This window comes from Colobus angolensis, unplaced genomic scaffold (genome assembly GCF_000951035.1).
Source record: "Colobus angolensis palliatus isolate OR3802 unplaced genomic scaffold, Cang.pa_1.0 Scaffold211, whole genome shotgun sequence".
In the NCBI taxonomy this organism is placed as follows: Eukaryota; Metazoa; Chordata; class Mammalia; order Primates; family Cercopithecidae; genus Colobus; species Colobus angolensis.
In genome coordinates, this window is record NW_012115278.1 from 2,749,320 (window position 1) to 2,767,967 (window position 18,648).

Here is an 18,648-nt window from a genome sequence, read left to right on the forward strand (position 1 = left end):
TTCCTTCCTTCCTTCCTTCCTTCCTTCCTTCCTTCCTTCCTTCTATATCTTTCTTTTCTTTTTTTTTTATTTTTTGAGACAAAGTCTCACTCTGTCACCTAAGCTGGAGTGCAGTGGCTCTATCACTTCAGCTTTACTTTATCTGAGAATGTCTTACATTCTTTTTCATTTTTGAAGGAGAGTTTTAACCATATATAGTATTCTTGGTTGATTTTTTTTCCTTTCGGCATTTTGAATATATTATCCAACTTCATTCTGTCCTGTAAGGTTGCTGCTGAGAAATGAGGTTGTAATCTAAGACAAGCTCCCTTGTACAAGATGAGTCACATTTTTCTTTTTGCTTTCAAGATTCTCACTGTCTGTGACTTTTGACAGTTGGATTATGATGTGTCTCTTTGTGGATCTCTTTATTTTTATTCTACTTATGGTTCTTTTAGCTTCTTGATTATGTATGTCCATTTCTTTCCTCAGATTTGGGAAGTTTTCAGCTATCATTTCTTCAAATAGTCTCTTTCCCCATTTGTTCCTTTCAAATTCCCATAATGCATATGTTGTTCTGCTTGACACTCTACCATAAGTCTGTTAGACTTTCTCTGCTTTGCTTCACTCTTTTTTTGTTTTTGCTTCTTTGTCTTGATAATTTAAAAAGTCCTGTTCTTGAATTTACTGCTTCTTTCTTCTATCTGATCAAGTCTGCTATTGAGTACTTCTTGTGAATTTTTAAATTCACTTAATTTATTCCTCACTCCCGCTAGTTATGTTTGGTTCTTCTTCTTAGTTTCTCTTTTCTGATATTATCATTTTGTTCATTTTTAAAGAATTTCATTAATTTTTTCCATCTGTGCCTTCTTTTATGTCCTTGAACATCCTTACGACAGTTATTTTGAATTATTTATATGTTAATTCATATATTCCCATGCCTTTAGGGTTAGTTTCAGGATATTTAATTTGTGACCTTGGGCCCAGTCTTTGTGGTCAGGTTTCATGCAGGGACTTTCACCAATCAGCATGGCCAGAGATCCTGGAGACGTCTAAAGCCTTTTCTGGGGATGTATACTCTTCAGACTTGCACACCTAATGTATTAGGTTGGTGCAAAAGTAAGTTCCAAGAACCGCAATTACTTTTGCACCAAGTTAATAATGGAAGGGTGTGTTGCTCTCTACTCAGGGGCTCCCTCTGATGTCTGTCTGTGGTACTGCAGTTTCTTTGGTGGCGTAGCAAACTCAGGTGCTGGCACTCCCCCTACTGTCTTTCTGTGGTACTGCAGACTCCGGGGGTAAAACGAGCCGTGTTCGTTGCCTCTGTTCTGAGTCCGCCAACCTGCCACCCTGTTCCTGTGAGCATTTAAATTCAGAGAACACAGAAACCAGTCCCTTGGGCAGCCCCACAAAGAGTCAGAATGTTGAAAACATTCCACTCCTTTCCTTCTTTCCTCAGAGAGCAGTTGGCAACGTTCTCCCGAACACACCCTGTGGTGCTTGGCGGGAGGCGCTCTGGCACGTGTGGGCCAGGAATTTTCCTGCGGGGACTTCTGTGTGGTTGGCTTTGCACGGGCCGGGCGTGCTGCAGAGACTTCTGAATTGTGTCCGAGATCTCTCACAGAGGCAGGTGGTCTGTATCGTGTGGTTAAGTCAGCGGCTTCACGTGGAAAGTAGGGTCTGGGGTTCCCTACTCTGCCGTCTTGCCGATGTCACTTTGTTCATGTCCCTCAGGTACAACGAGGTTTGTCAGGCACTGAGGATTTTCATACCATCATCAGCTAAAGGTATAGTGCAGTTAGCCCTTCACATCTGCTCCGAACTGACAGCTCTGCTGGTCAGTGCAGTTCTGCATTCCCTGCCAGATGGTGGAAGAGAGAAGCTGCTCTTACGAAGGGAGTTGTTAAAAACTTATCTTTCCTGTTATAACGAACAGAATTCGTGGTTGGAAAAAGAACTTACTTCAAATATTCAGTTTATAGATGGAGAAAATGAGCCCCATCAAATTTAAGTGACTTTCTCAAGGCCATATGGCTACTTACAGAGTCAAATTTATAACATTACTGGATTTGGCAGGTGCTTTCCTCAATTCTCTTCCATTCTTACCCTCAAACCCTTTCAGGAGGTGGAAATTTAGATCTGAGCCTTTGAGCACCTGCCTATCAGAGCTCGGAAGGATTTGTGGTTCTGAACTTAGCAGCAGTGTTTTTATTCTTTTGAGAACGGGAATTCTCAAGGTCTTTTAGTAGTGTGTTTTACATGGATGCGCAAAAATGTCGAATGTCACCGTCTGCCTCCTTCCATGTTACTTGTATCTGACCCACAGCGAAATGACAATAACCTTATCTTGATCTTTGTCACCTCTTGCTGGCCTCCTTGAGATCACATATTTAAAGGGTGTTTGGGAAAGGAGTGAGGGCTTTGGAGTTCTGCGATGAATGGAAATAGGATTAGCTGTAAACCCTATATTTGAGGGTCTGAACCAAGTAAATTGGCCAAATAGGACCTTAACTGAGCTGGAATGGGAGCTGCGATAGTGACTTTCCCATCTCGGGGCTCCAGTACTAAGTTATAGAAAACATTTTTGCAAGGACTCAGAATGTTGGCAAAACTGCAATGTTGACCAAGTTTGCTTATCCCATGTGCTTTTTACCCAAATTCTTCCACTTACTCCCCATAACAGTATTCTCCAAGTTAGAAAAAAAGCATTTGAAAACAAATCTTCACTGAGGTGCTGTGGATAGGTTTAATATAATCCTCAGAGACAGAGAATTTGTGTTTAAAAAATTCTTGAAAGATTATTTGTCATGATAATCATGATGATGATCATGATGATGATCATGATGATGATGATCAAAAACAGTACTAATCCCATTGAAGTATTTGTTCTTTTTTTTTTTGAGACGGAGTCTCGCTCTGTCGCCCACGCTGGAGCGCACTGGTGCAATCTCGGCTCACTGCAAGCTCCGCCTCGCGGGTTCATGCCGTTCTCCTGCCTCAGCCTCCCGAGTAGCTGGGACTACAGGCACCTGCCACCACGCCCGGCTAATTTTTTTGTATTTTTAGTAGAGACAGGGTTTCACCATGTTAGCCAGGATGGTCTCCATCTCCTCACCTTGTGATCCTCCCGCCTCAGCCTCCCAAAAGTGCTGGGATTACAGGCGTGAGCCACTGCGCCCGGGCTAGAGTCTCTTTAAGCCTCACTACCAAAATAGAAAACTCCAGGAGGTTGAGGGTGGAACCCTGGATTCTCTGCTTTGGTGAAGCTGCAGAATCCCAGTTAAGTCACTCCTCACTCATAGTTTAACTTCCTCTCTGTAAAATGGGAACAAGAATGCTACTGCATACTGATTAAATGCAAAGTGCTGATCACAGAGACATGTAATAAATCTTATCACCCATTGTCCGTGGACGTTAGCAGAGGGAGAGAAGGCAGAACTGAAAGGAAGGTTGGTGATGGGTGTAGGGGAGCCTCTACCTAATGCATCATTGTGTTCAGTGGGACTCTTAGTTTAGGAAAAGGAAAGGGATGGATGAGCCCCGTTCCCCATCCTCGTCCCCAAAGGCGGGAAAGATGGAAGGGAGGTTCCCAGCTATTGGGAGAGCCTTTTATGCCTCGGGGGCATGAGAGTTAATGCTATTTATTCGTCTTCTGAAAATTCATGGGCTGATATTTAAATACTTCAGTCATATTTACTCTTTTCATGAAAAAGTAGAAACTTAAGTGCCTAGGGTGACTTTTAAACATAAACATTATTTGAAAAGAAGCGAATGCAATATTTTGGCATTCTATTCCACATTTAATTCCAGGGGCCTTAACAACCATAGCTAAAAATTTGCTGAGTGCCCGCTGCTTACTGCATAACAGCCTGGCCCTCTACCCTCATCTTGAATTAGGTTCTGCTATCAGCCTGTCTTCCACCTAGGGGAACTGAGGCACAGAGACGTGAAGAAACTTTTCGAGATGGTAGAACTGGTGAGCAGCTGAGCCCCTCTGCAGCCAGGCTGCGCCCTCCGTGGGTATGTCGCCTCACTTGACACGTCTGCTCAAAGTTCCTTAGTGTCTCTGTGCCTCATCCCCACTGTTGGTCTGGGACAGCTCTTTAGGGATTCCCTTGCATGGACAGCTGTAAACACCTAGACCTCTTCCCCCTCCACCTTTTTGTCCCTGTCAACACCTATTGGTCCTGTAGCTTGTCTGTTGGAATCTCTGTTTCTGTTTTTTGTTTTTGTTTTTGTTTTTGTTTTTTGAGGTGGAGTCTTGCTCTGTCGCCCAGGCTGGAGTGCGGCGGCACCATCTCGGCTCACTGCAAGCTCCGCCTCCCGGGTTCACGCCATTCTCCTGCCTCAGCCTCCCTAGTAGCTGGGACTACAGGCGCCCACCACCACACCCGGCTAATTTTTCTGTATTTTTAGTGGAGACGGGGTTTCACCGTGTTAGCCAGGATGGTCTCCATCTTCCTGACCTCGTGATCCGCCCGTCTCGGCCTCCCAAAGTGCTGGGATGACAGGCTTGAGCCACCGCGCCCGGCCTGTTGTTTTCTGTCTCTCGCTTGTTTATGAATGAATATTCATGGTTTCATTTGCTCTCGCAACGTCACTCTCTACTTTTTCGTCTCCGTGGAGTTAATGTAATTTTTGCTGTAACAGATGATTATTTTCAGGAACATCTCTGTCTCCGATGATCTTTTATTAGCCATTTGCCCGCTCGACCACTTGGGTCAGCTTGTAATCGTCATCATGTTCTAGGGGACATTTAAAAATTATTCTCTTTCAAAAGTAAGACAGTGCTAGATAATCAGTAAGGTGACTGTTGTTTATAATGGTCTATTGTATATTTCAAAATAACTGAAAAAGAATAATTCAAATGTTCCTAGCACAAAAAAGGACGAATGTTTAAGCCAATGGATGTTCCAATTACGCTGATTTGATCTTTATAGACTATGTAAATGTATTAACACATGTATCCCAAATATATGTACATCTGTTATGTATCAACTAAAAAAGAACATTAAAAGAGAAAAGAACGTATTTTTTCGTATTGCAGTTGGCAAGCTCATGAGCATTTAACATGTAAAGTTAAGTAATTATAACTTTACAACTGCAATTTTTACAAATTATAGTTACGCAACATCGGGGGTCGCCTACTGTGCCAGATGCTGTGGGAAGGGTGAGGGCGAATCACACAGACCTGCCTTCCAATGGCCAGCTTTCCATGTTGAGGGTGCTAAAAGGTGCCCATGACCTAAAAATAGGGAGTGATCATATAATGTAGGGATTCAGAGAAAGGAAATACATCTTTTCTTCTCCACTCCTGTGTGTTAACTTAATTTCCCTAAAAGACCCCAGACACTTACTCAAAGTTTATGTGAGTGGCTGAGCCCAGTGGCTCATGCCTGTAATCACAGCACTTTGGGAGGCCCAAGTGGGAAGGCTGTTTGAATCTGGAAGTTCAAGACCAGCCTAGGCAACAGCGAGACCCTGTTTCTATAAAAACATTAAAAAATTAGCCTGATATGTTGGTGCGTGCCTGTAGTCCTCATTACTTAGGAGGCTGAGATGGGAGGATTGCCTGAGCCCAGGAGGTCCAGGCTACAGCGAGCCTTGATTGCACCACTGCACTCCAGTGTGGGCAACAGAGCAAGACCCTGCCTCAAAATAAATAATAAAATAAAATAAGTTAAAATTCTGCGTGAGAACTATCTTTTGTAAGAGGTAGTAATCAAAAGACTCAACTGAGAAAGAACTAAGTGACTGTGACTACTGGTCCTTGTGGCCCTGGACGCCTGCCACCTCCATGCTCTGGGTTCTGTGTCAATCCATAGACTCATTCCTTCTGGGATGCCTTCCTGCCATGCCACCTTCCCCTGGTGGATGACTGCAGAACCATGCCCTGTGAGCCCATGCTGAGCCAAGCACAACTCCTCTGTCTTTTGTTCTACCCTTTTTCTTTTCCTCTCCTTAATTTTTCTAAAGTAAATCATGCTGTCATAAGTCTGGTTTTAGAGAGAACCTTCTTTGGATTTTGAGAAGCCAGCTCAATACGACTTGCCGTTTCACGTTGGAAAAGTTAGGAGAACATCTAGAATCAGATCAGCCAGGCTTCCTCTCTTCTTGTTATGAACCACGCCAGGAATTAGCCCCATTTTAGAAGGACACAACTTACTTATTGACCCATCTGACTTATTAAATAACATCTGTGCCAACCTCAGGAGGCCCAGGGCCAAATAAGGAACCATCAAAGTTAACAAAATGAGACATTTATTACCATATGAAGACCATCAGGAGAGGGGCTGAGGTGAGTTTAGCAGGAATCTTGTACTATATTAAATGTGATTTTTAGATGTCAAGTCCCAAAGGAATTGATGTCGGGCACTTTCTTCCAATAAAATACAATTTATTCCCTTTTGACCATGACAGGATTCCTTTAACTTCCACAATAGGCAAAGCAAAACATCTGCTCACCCCTAGTTTTCGGCACTTGCCTCTAGGTCCGTCCCTGTGGACGGACACAGACCCACCCGACCCTGTGTTCCTTCCCCAGCAAGGCCGCTGCCAGGTCCCCCTTCCCGCTGGGGCTGTCCCCTCAGTTCATCATGATAGTTCAGAGAGTCCTGCATAAGCTCTCCTCTCTGGCTTCTTCCAGGATGCAGACGACCGTGGAGAGTGGAGAAAAACAACCAAGCCTAGGTCTGCTTTGGTTTTGTAACAGAGACAAAGAGAAAAGGCAGCCCATGTACTCCCGTTAGGACCACCTCAGTCCGTCAGTGGAGCCAATGTGGCTGATGCTTGTCGAGGCTTAGCCAGGTTATCTTTGCAAGGTTCACGTATGCTGCACAACTTATGAGTTTATGATCCTTCTCAGATATACTAATTCTCAATTCTTAGGAAATAATAGCAACCAGATAAGGAAGGTAGAATTCAAAGGAAGAATCCATTTTAACCCAAATGTATGGGACTCAGTTCCATCATCCCTATTTTATTCTTTAAAAAAATAGAACCTGCTTTCTTTCGCTCAGAAAATTGCTCCCCACCACCCCATTTCTGGCTTTCCTACCTTCTTATCCCCATCCTTCTCTTGGCTACTTAGGGTTTATTATATTGTAGTAAAATACACATGACACAGAATTTACCATCTTAACCATTGTTAAATGTACGGTTGAGTGGCAGTAGGTCCATTCACATTGCTGTGTAGCCACCACCGCCATCCATCTCCAGAATTCTTTACATCTTGCAGACCTGAAACTCTGTGCCCATTAAACAGCTCCCATTTCCCCTTCTCTAGTCACTGGAAACCAACATTGTACTTCCTGTCTCTTTGAATTTGACTACTGTAGGAGGTTCATATAAGTGGAATCATAGTATTTGCTCTTTTGTGACTATCTTATTTCACTTAGCATAATGTCCTCAAGGTTTATCCATGTTGTGGCATGTATCACAATATCCTTCCTCTTTAAGGCAAAATAATATTCCATTGTCTATGTATATGATATTTTTTAAATCCGTTCATTTGTTGATAAGCACTTGAGTTGTTTCTACCTTTTGGCTATTGTGAATAATATTATTAGCATAGCTGTTCAATCTGTTTGAACCCCTCCTTTTACTTCCTTTGGGTATATACCCAGACGTGGAGCTACTGGATCATACGGTAATTCTGTTTTTAGCTTTTTGAGGAATCACTCTACTATTTTCCACAGTGGGTATATCATTTTTCTTCCCACAAACAGTGCACCAGGATTATAATGTCTTCATATCCTGGCTGGCACTTGTTATTTTCTGTTGTTGTTATTTGTTTGTTTGTTTTTGTTTGTAATAGTAGCCATCCGAATGGGTGTGAGGTGTTATTTTGCAGTTTTGATTTTTCATTTCCCTAATAACTGATGACGTTTTCATGTGCTTATTATCCGTTTCTGTATTTTCTTGGGCGAAATGTCTGTTTAAGTTTTTTGGCCATTTAAATCAGGTTCGTTTGTTGTTGTTGTTGAGTTGTAGGAGTTATTTATGTATTCTGGATATTAACCACTTAGCAGAGATACCATTTGCAAATATTTTCTCCCACTCAATGGGTTGCCTTTTTACTCTGTTGTGCCCTCTATGCACAGAAGTTTTAAATTTTGTTACAGTCAACTTCATTTGTTTTTCTTTTGTTGCCTGATCTTCTGGTGTTATATGCAAGAGATTGTTGTTAAATCCAATGTCAAGCTTTCCCCCAAGCTTTCTTCTGATAGCTTTGTAGTTTTAGGCCTTACAGTTAGGTCTCAAATCCATTTTGAGTTAATTTTTGTATATGGCATAAGGTAAGGGTCCAGCTTCATTCTTTTGCCTGTGGATATCCAGTTTTCCCAGCACTGTTGGTTGAAAAGACTGTCCATTCCCCCATTGAACAGTCTTGGCAACTTTGTGGAAGATCATTTGTCAGGGCTTAGTCTTGAGTCTTTGAATTATAAACCTTGACCTGCCTGAGGCCAGTCTCCTTCCTGGCTTCTGCTGTCAGAGCCACTATTCTAGTGCTTCATTTACGTTAGCATGAGTCTGCTTAAAAGAGCATCTACGGGCACAGTGGCCCACACCTGTATTCCCAGCACTTTGGGAGGCCAAGGTGGGCAGATCACTTGAGGTCAGGAGTTCGAGACCAACTTGGCTAATGTGGTGAAACCTTATCTCTACTAAAAACACAAAATTAGCCGGGTGTGGTGGCAGGCGCCTGTAATCCTAGCTACTTGGAAGACTGAGTCAGGAGAATCGCTTGAACCTGGGAGGCGGGGTTGCAGTGAGCTGAGATTGTGCCACTGCACTCCACCGTGGGAGACAAAGCAAGACCCTGTCTCAAAGAAAGAAGCTTCTACTAAAAGCTTTTCATTTTCCTTGGCATTTTGCGAGTGTGTGTGTGTGTGTGTACACACATATTGCAAACTCTTACCTCTTACACCCTTCGTTGCACTGTTGCACTTGCTACATTTGCTGCTTCTCACTGCAAGCAGTTAAGTCTTTATGTTTGTTGGTTCTTTTAATTTAATGATATAAAAAGCTCTGGAAGCCCAAAGTCTAATAAGTTGCGTGAAACAACCAGAAAACTCTCTTGCTGAAAGTAGGTCCATAACCAACTGACTGAACACCCTTTGGTATTGCATAATCAAAGGTTCTGCGGTGTTTGGAGATGGAACACTTGTTGAATCCAATAATTTGAAGAAAGATGCTACCTCATTTCCATAGCAGTTAGCAAAGCTTACTCTAAAATGAAGAATACACTGTATATTTAGTGGATGGAATGTGTTGGGGCGTTTTCCAAAATGCCAACCACTCTTGCAGCTCACATGACTTGGCCGTACTGACAGACGTTGTAGGAGTTGGTTCAAATTCATTATCATTGCTTTCATTACGTGAAGGTCTGGGGATCACTGCCCAGGGCACAGACCAGTGGATGTGCAATTTTACAAGAGACTGAGAGCTCAGAGCTGCCATTCATTGTTTCAAAAGTAGAGTGTGGAATTCCATTTGTGAATGTTGAGTTCTTCAGCACAATTGAAGGAAACACATTGACATAATTGCATAGACGACACTCTTGTTTCTTTTTTTTTTTTTTTTGAGACGGAGTCTTGCTCTGTCGCCCAGGCTGGAGTGCAGTGGCCGGATCTCAGATCACTGCAAGCTCCGTCCCCCGGGTTCACGCCATTCTCCTGCCTCAGCCTCCCGAGTAGCTGGGACTACAGGCGCCCGCCACCTTGCCCGGCTAGTTTTTTTGTATTTTTTAGTAGAGACGGGGTTTCACCGTGTTAGCCAGGATGGTCTCGATCTCCTGACCTCGTGATCCGCCCGTCTCGGCCTCCCAAAGTGCTGGGATTACAGGCTTGAGCCACCGCGCCCGGCCGACACTCTTGTTTCTATAGAAATGGTCTGTTTCATGGGGAAGGGTTCAGGAGTCTTGTTCATATTCCTCCTGGGCAGAAATTTTCTGGAATTGGCTCTGCCCCATCCTTTGTCAGTCACTGAGTGCAGAGTGAAGGGAATGGCCTCCTTTCAGAGGACACCGGCCTCCGACTCAGAGGTCCGTGGGCTCAGCTGTCTCCTGATCAGGCTTGCTCAGTTCTTTTGCTGCCATGAAAACAGAAACTGGTTTCCCTTCAAGCCAAATGAGCCAGGGCAGCCTCTGACATACGGCGCTAGAGAGACCAGCCTGTGACTGCGTAAATGTTACGCCTTCATAGTTGAAACAGGAATTGTTTGACTTGCTAACATTCCATTGTGTTTTGAGTTGGATTTAAATTCTGTGATGTCTGTGCGTATAGGTATCTTTAAGTCATATTGATAACAATAAATAATATCTCTCATTTTTCGCTAGCGTATAGACTCACCAGAACGTTGCCTTGAGTTGCTTTGCTTTGGAAGGATAGCTAGACAGCTATGTGGTGGACACGTAACCCAACAACGTTACTGACATTGCTCCTGTCTTGTGTTGAGCTTTATAGCAAAACTTTGACATTAAATTACTCATGCAGTAGCTCACCGTGTATCTCCTATCTTTGCCATAAAAATCAGCTGAAGTAATGTTACTATATAGCTTTATAGTCTTCTATGACTAGCAACTTGCAGTGTATAAATATTCTATTTTCCTGAAACTGAAAAGATACAAGTAAGAATCTCTCGTCCTTGGAGACTTTTGAAAAGAAAGGCAGACAGGGCTTGAATTATAATTACAAGAAAAGTCCCAAAGAAAGCCCTGCCCATGTGTGTTTCCAACATGTCTTTGTGTTGCTACATATGAGACTTTGGGACTTGAATATGCTCTCCTGTCTTTCTCCGGCACGAGGTATTAACATCCATGTATTTTTCTCCACAGTGAAACCGACCGTAATTGACGTTGACATTTATGTTAACAGCATTGGCCCTGTGTCATCAATAAACATGGTAAGAAGCACCTTTATTTTCTGATCTAACGGCTGTTGCACCTCTTCTTGTTACATTCTCATTGTGGATTTCTGTTTGAGATTTATCATGCAGGTTTAAAATTCACACTGACTTCTTAAATCTGTAGCACTTATTGGAATATTGAAAGTGCTAAAAAAAAAAAAAATGAAGAAATAGAGCTTGTGACAGTAGTACCTTTCCACTTTTAGTTTCTTCTTTCATGATCCAAGAGACCTGTCTTGTATAGTGTTTCTTAGGAAAGGATTCTAGATCACTCAGATTTTACTTGCGTCTTCAGTTTGGACTTTGAGAGTAAATAAACTGCCTCTGCTTTTTAGTATGGGATCAAATATGTGCTTTCCCCGAGTAGGCTATTCCCACAGGCTTATAAGCAAATTTAAGCTCAAGAACTATTGGATGTGAAAGAAGTCCTTCCCTGTGCGAAAGTGCCTGGCCATGAAGCAAGTGTGGGGATATTGGAATACGTTAGGGTGAGAGCCTTCCCTGGTGGGCTGAAGGCCACAGTCCACCTGCCAGCAAAGGGTTACTAGGAGTCCCTAGGATCCCCGAGCAGGCCTGGCAATTGCAGCCCAAAGCCTTGTCAGGAACTGCCGCCTGCAGAGGTCCTGCCTGTGCTCCCTGGTGCACATTTGCTCCTGATCCGGGGGGACATATGAGGCCGAGGGAGGGGAATTGCCAAAATGCTGACTTAAATGTCTTCTTTTCATTGCAGTGTTCTGTGGATGGAAATAACCCCTCCAAAATTAGTAGCAAAATCATTTCTTTTCATTGCCAGATTTTAAAAGTGTTCTTTTCTCTGGTGATATAAGGGTTCCATGCAGGGGTAAAGTTATATTTATGGGTGATTCACTTAAAAAATCTCCATATCATCCCTAAACTGGAGCAAAGAAGTGGAATGAATAAAGGAGAATTATTTCACACAACCTATGTGCTGCAGATGGCTGTATATTAAAATCAAGTTGTGGATGTAATATTCCCTTTTCCTGATACACCATTATTCAGTTGACTGCATAGAGTAACCCTTTCTTATGTATGTTTCTTGTGCTGGAGTTTTATTTTCTTGCATTTGTTCCACAGCCGTTTATTCAACACCTTTATGTCTAACATGTATCTATGTTTAACACTCAAAGAAGAAGTGCCTTCCTGGATATATGGTTACAGAATTATTTCAGGAATAGTCAATTGCATTTGCACATAGAGGGATTTTCATGCAGGTCTTTAGCTTTAGAATTTTCTTTGTGCCTTGTGTTAGGCTTTGTTATTAGAATCGATGGGAATTTTCATGTGGAAATCACGGGCTGTGGAGAAGGAGGCCTAGTGAATGGCAGGTTCCTTCAGGGTGATATGGCCTGCTGCAGGAGTGGAAGGGACTTCTCCAGTGAGGTCCTCTTCATCTGAAACTTGATGGATAGGCCAGAGTTTGCCAGGTGGGGTAGAGTTTGAAGGTCCTTGGTGACACAGGAGGACAGACTGCGTCACACAGCTGGGGAAGAGGGAGTGATGGGTGGAGAGATCCCTGGAGGGGCACACAGAGGGAGCCATGACCGAGGCCCTGAAGCTGCAGTTGATAGTCGGACCTCAGCCTTTTCTCCATCCAAAACAGATCCCTGCATTTGGAAACCATGAAAACCTTTTCCCATCAGAGATCTGAGCAGGTCATATTTCATGAGATTGGTTCAAATCCAGCCCGGGTGCGTTGGCTCACGCCTGTAATCCCAGCACTTTGGGAGGCTGAGACAGGCGGATCATGAGGTCAGGAGTTCGAGACCAGCATGGCCAACATGGTGAAACCCCGTCTCTACTAAAAATACAAAAAATTAGCTGGGCATGGTGGCAGGCACCTGTAGTCCCAGCTACTCAGGAGGCTGAGGCAGAAGAATCGCTTGAACCCAGGAGGCGGAGGTTGCAGTGAGCCAAGATCGATCCACTGCACTCCAGCCTGGGTGACAGAGCTAGATTCCATCTTAAAAAAAAAAAATCAGTAAGATCACTAGTCAGACCCCTCTCTCCCTTAAAAAAAACAAAAACTACACGATGACACAGAGCTCACATTAGGGACTTGATATCATGAACTCTGATCCTTCCCTCTGGGGCGAGAAACGACCTTAGAATGGCCGGGGGCATTGTAAGCCCTGGGCCCCAGCGAAGAGCACATGTGCACCAGCGTCCTGCTCATCTGGGAGGCTGACACAGCAGGTTTCCAAGGCTGAGCTGTGGCAGGATGTGGAGTAGAAAGCTTTCTTCTATTAACTGTCTCATTTGTAAAACTTGCCCTGAATATTTTGAAACATCGTGTAGTCCAGTTGGTTTTCTTTCTAGCATGGCTCTCTACCCTACTGGAGGGGTGGGGAGCCAGTGTGGCTGTCTGCTCCTGTGTGAGTCGGAAGCAGCTGATGCTTGCAGCCCTGGGGAAGCCGAATGCTAACGAGTGCTTTCCTCTGCAAACAGCGCTGAGGCTATAGTCGGTGCTCAGCAGGGATGGCACTGTCTGGGCCACTCTGGAGTCTGATTTCCTGAGGAAGACACAGCGTACTACTAGCCTACCTTGGCTCAGCAAAGCAGGCAAGGATTTGTTTAAAATGCACACACACACACTCATGCACACACACAGGCACACACAGACGTATGCGTGCACACATGCATCACACGCACATACACAGGCACACACACACACACACACGCTAGCACATTCACAGGTTTAATTCCCGTGTTCTCCTTGTGTGAGTTGCTCTGTGTCTCTGTCTGTTCCTTCACGCACATTTGCCACGCGACCAGTGTGAGGCCCCGTGCTGGGTGAAGGTGAGACACGATGAACCAAGGCCTGCTTTGGTGGGGTGAGTCTGTGGATGGGCTGAGTGCCAGAGTGGAGGTAGGTTCCCTTCTCAGCAGCCTGGACGGAACTGGCAGGCTCTGGCTGGCCTGGGGAAAGTTTCAAAGCCCTCAGGAGGCAGGGGACTCGGGGACCACTTTTGGAAGAATGAGTGTTTCTGACCTTTGCGCTGGGAATGCTTTGCTGGGAGATCGGAATGATGAGGGCGTCTGACGTTGCCGAGCGCATCGCATAGACCTGCTATGTCTGTGAAACCAAACAATGTAATTTTCAAAGAAGTGAAGGGCTTAAAAATGAAACACAGATCTTAGAAAAAACAATAAAAATGTAAAAGTAGAGAACTGACTGTGTAGGTGGGTATTGGGGATTGAGTTAGCAGGAAAAAGGAATAGAAGAAAGACTAAAACAATCAAAGAATACAAGATGGGAAGAGGCACACTTTAGAGATGCAGACAGGGTTTAAGGGTGTAAATCTGTGTTGGGGGTTTGACCACAAAGGCAAAGCCTGGTAAAATTACGGCTTCTTGTCCACATACTCATTTAACAATCAGTGAAACAGAGAGCAATGACTATTTCATCTGCTTCCTCCTCCTCCTCTCACACTTTCTGCTTTTTATTGATATTATGAACACTGAAGATTCTGCCTCAGACATTCCTTCTGCTGAGTGGAAATGAAGTTGCATCTCAATCTATTGTTTGATAGATTATCTTTGTCTTGTTTATACTGGAGCTGTGTGTGCTTTTTCTAGTTATGGAGATTAGAAACGGGACCGGGGAATACTCCGTTACATGAAGCTTTCGTAGCCCTCTGCCTTTGTCACTGCCGCACACCTCAACGTGCAGCACTCATCATAGAAAGTGTGCATGGTTTGTTTCCACACGGGAAGGCTGCATGCAAGGGAGCTTGTGAGTTTATTTTTAAGAATATCCACTTCAAGCAGCCTTTTAGGCAAGCAAAGAAGAAAACCAGCATTCTGACACTTACTCTGTGCTGTTGACCCCAAATCCTTTAATCTTGACAGGACCATAGTGGAGAAGGTATTGACCTTTCTGCTTGTTTGTGTCCAGTAAGCGGAAGCTTGTGGAGGAGATCTTAGAGCAAGGTTCTGAGTGTGACCTGCTTGGCAGCAAAGCCCTGGCTTTGTTTCCTAGTCAACATGGACACATGGCAGCTGGACATACCTGTAGGGGCCCAGCCTTAACATGGAGCTCAAGACACAAAGGGTTCAGTGTGATCCAGTGTTAGGATTGCTTTTCTGTGCTTTTTTTAAAAAATAATTAATAAATTTTATTTTTTGAGCATTTTTAGGTTTACATAAAAATCGAGCAGAAAGTAGAATTCCCCTGTATATTTTCCTCTACACACACACACACACACACACATATACACACAGACACACACACATACACACAGACACATACACACACACACACACACACACACACATTATTATTAACGTCATGAATTAGTGTATTGTGTTTGTTACAATAAATGAATGCACCTTAATCCATCTTTATCATCCAAAGCCTATGGTTTACATTAAGATTCACTCTTGGTGTTGTTTAATTTATGGATTTCGGCAAATGTCTAATGCTGTGTATCTGCCCCTGTAGTATCTTACAGAGTAGTGTCACTGCCCTTGAATTCTCTGTGCTCCAGCTGTTTATCCCTTCCTCTCCCCAGACACGGGCAACCACTGATATTTTTACTGTTTCCATAGTTTTACTTTTTCCAAAATGTCATATACTTCAAATTATACAGTAGGCAGCCTTGTAAGATAGCTTTTTTCCTTCATTTAAAAAAGTGCTGACACTAATTCATCTGAGGAAATCTAAGACTTGTAGTGAGTCAGTGTGATGTGACTACAACATGATCATGAGTTACTAGAAATTAATGGGACAGCTCTGTGGATTGGGGGACAGGTCCAACATCACCACAATATGTTTCGTTATATGATACATAACCTACACATTTGAAACTTAAAAGATGACCTACAGCCAGAGAAATCATAAGAGAACACGTGAAGCCTCTCAAACCTTATCTCTGCTCCATTCCACTTGTGGCTGAAGCTTTAAGAAGTGAAGTCAGGACACCAAGTCCTGATTAAGGCCTGTGGAAGATAAATTCCATTTGGTCATTACTGGAGGATGAGCTGTTGCTTTGTGGAACTCTTTTGGAGTTATCTAAACTCAGGAAAGTTTAAAATAAGTGACAACTAAAGCACCGTGGTGCCCCCGACCTTGTTTTGTGTTTCTTTGCATTTCTCCTGCGTAAAGTTCGTAGCAGTTTTTGCATCTGTAGTTTGATACCTTTCATCAGTGTTCGATAAAGAATAGACATTATTTCTTAAAATATTGTTTTGGCACCATTCTAGGACTCTGGTCATGTGAAGGTTCCGTGCTTCTCCCAGGACCCACTTGCTTTTATGCTTGTGCTATTTTTTTTTCTTCCTTTGCACTCCATCTTTCAGCATACGAAGTCACTCTTCATCTCTGTCCTGTGATCTTTTAAAGCTGTCTGTTGAGTTCTTGATTTCAATTACTATATTTTCAGTTCCAAAATTTTAATTTGATTCTTTCTAATGTATGTCACTTCTCTGGTGAGATTCTCCATCTTGCAATCTGTTTTCTGGAACACATTAACCATTAAGCCCCTGCTGCCGTCTCTGGTTCCATTTCTAATGTCTGTTTTCTTGCTTCTTTCTATTACTTGGTATGCCTGATGTATTAGTCTGTTTGTACTGCTGGAAAGGAATATCTGAGACTGGGTAATTTATTCAGAAAAGCGGTTTATCTGGTTCACAGTTCTGCTGGCTGTACAAGCGTTGCACCAGCCTCTGCTTCTGATGAGAGCCTCAGGAAGCATCCAGTCATGGCAGAGGTGAAGGGGGAGCCAGCTTGTCAATGGTGAGAGGGAGCAAGAGAGAGAAGGAGGAGATGCCAGGCTCTTTTAAACAACTAGATCTCTTGTGAACTAACAGTGAGAACTCACTCATTACCATGAGGACAGCACTAAGCCATTCATGAGGGATCCATGTCTATGACCCAAACACCGCCCACAGGCCCCACATGCAACAAGGGAATCACATTTTAACATGAGATTTGGAGAGGATGAAACATCCAGACCGTATCACCTGGCGATTTTCATTGTGTACAAAGATGCGTAGCGGCATTGGGTGGTTTTCCCTGGCCTCTCTGGAGGTCTGAGCTGGCGTGGGGCTGGCCTGCAGTCTTGCTGAGGCTCCACTGGGCTCTGGTTCCCCTACCTTTCTGCATAGTTCCCCGGAGATCCCAACTGAGGGCCTGGAATGTGTCAACACCAAAAAAAATGCTGAAAATACAGCCCTTCTTTTTAAGCCATTTTTACAATTGTTTTTAAACCTCTCATGTTGTACAACTTAGTCGGGAAATGTGTCGAGAACATAACCAGTGTTGTTTGTCTTTCTTCTCTAACATTCATGTTCCCTGAAATGGTGGCCCCTCCTTTTTTGACTCCTTGGCCAGTTTTTTCCTCAAGCTCTCCTGGGTTCTTCATTCTCTCTGTCCAGGTTTTCGCATTATGTACCCTGTAGAAGAAGACAAGTTCTGGGGGGAAGTGGCGTGCAGGAAAAGTTTACCATGGTGAGCCTGCTGCCTCTGTTTGTGGCTTCTTCAAATGGATTTTTGCTTAGCTTTCTCGCTAGCTCTTAGTGAGAGTGCCAGTCTGCTGCGCGCTGTCCCGTCCTAGCCATGCATCTCTGGTTTGGAAATTTAAGTTTAGGTGGAATAAGGATTGATTCTGGATAGCTAGCAAGGAAGTAAGTTGGGGCAGAGTCAAAGCAGATACAATCTGACTGGGAAATTTTTGTTGTTGTTGCTTTGGTAGCCTCCTGAACTGCCTTCAGATTAGCAAAGAAGAGGATTTTCTAGGGTCCAGTGTTTTCAGGTTTTTCCTATAAAACAGTGAGGCTTTGAAGGACACTAAAGGATATTAATTATGTATTTCTTTTAGCAATATTAGCTTTAGATGAAAAAAGCATGTGGCCCTTATCAGTTGTTTAAGAGAATGGTCTTATATATGGTTTTAATATTATTTTATGCAATGAAAACTATTTCATTTTCCACTTGAAAAATGAAAAAGTCTTATTGCTGTCATAGATGTTTTTGTAGTTTTATGCATTAATATAGTATATAGTAGATGTTCAAAAAGGATTGTTGTTCCTATTCTTGCTATTTTATTACATCCTGTAAATTTTGTGAAACTTTCAGTTTTGTGTCATCCATGAATTCTCCCCTCAGTGTTCTACAGAACTCTTTGCTATTCACAAGTGCGGCCTTTGGACCTGAGGAGTTGGCATTACTGGCAAGCTTGTTAGAAATGCAGAGAATCGTGCCAAACCCCAGATCTCCTTGGATCGGAATCTGCATTTTAACAGGATCTCCAGATCATTGTCACCCACCTTAAAATCTGAGAGACACCATCTAACTCACCATGACTTCTCAGTATGAAAAGCACACACAAGTCACCCTGCGTGAAAACAGACATGCCTGCTTTGGTGCCTTAATTTCATGTTTTCTATTCCTGAAAAGCGTACATCTCCTCTGACTTCGTGGACCTCCTGTCATCTTCTTTCTGCAGAGTTGGAGAATAGTCCGTCACTGAAGAATTCAGGCCGCGCGTGTCACTCAGGGCCAGTTTTCTTAATGCTCTCCTTTTATCTTGGGTCAAATTAAGAACTCTGCCCATGGCCACATGGTTGGTGTGTTATTTATTTTATTTTAAAAAGGAAGTGAAAAAATAATACCTTTGCACATTAAGTGTGTGTGTTCAAGATTTGGTTCATCCCTGGAAGAATAACTCTTTCCACACCAATGACAATAGGAACAATCATAGTTAAGATGTACATGTTAGTCAGTAAAACAGTCGAGTAATA

The 18,648-nt window shown here is 43.3% G+C and overlaps 1 protein-coding gene across 1 annotated transcript in view; it reads left to right on the forward strand.

Annotated features, from left to right (window-relative positions):
* The window catches only part of GABRG3 (gamma-aminobutyric acid (GABA) A receptor, gamma 3), a 552,051-nt gene that overhangs the window by 39,092 nt on the left and 494,311 nt on the right, over positions 1 to 18,648 (forward strand). The window contains exon 2 of the mRNA XM_011942876.1: positions 10,817 to 10,884. Within this exon, the coding sequence (XP_011798266.1) occupies positions 10,817 to 10,884 (68 nt within the window). The remainder of the gene's footprint in view (positions 1 to 10,816; positions 10,885 to 18,648) is intronic.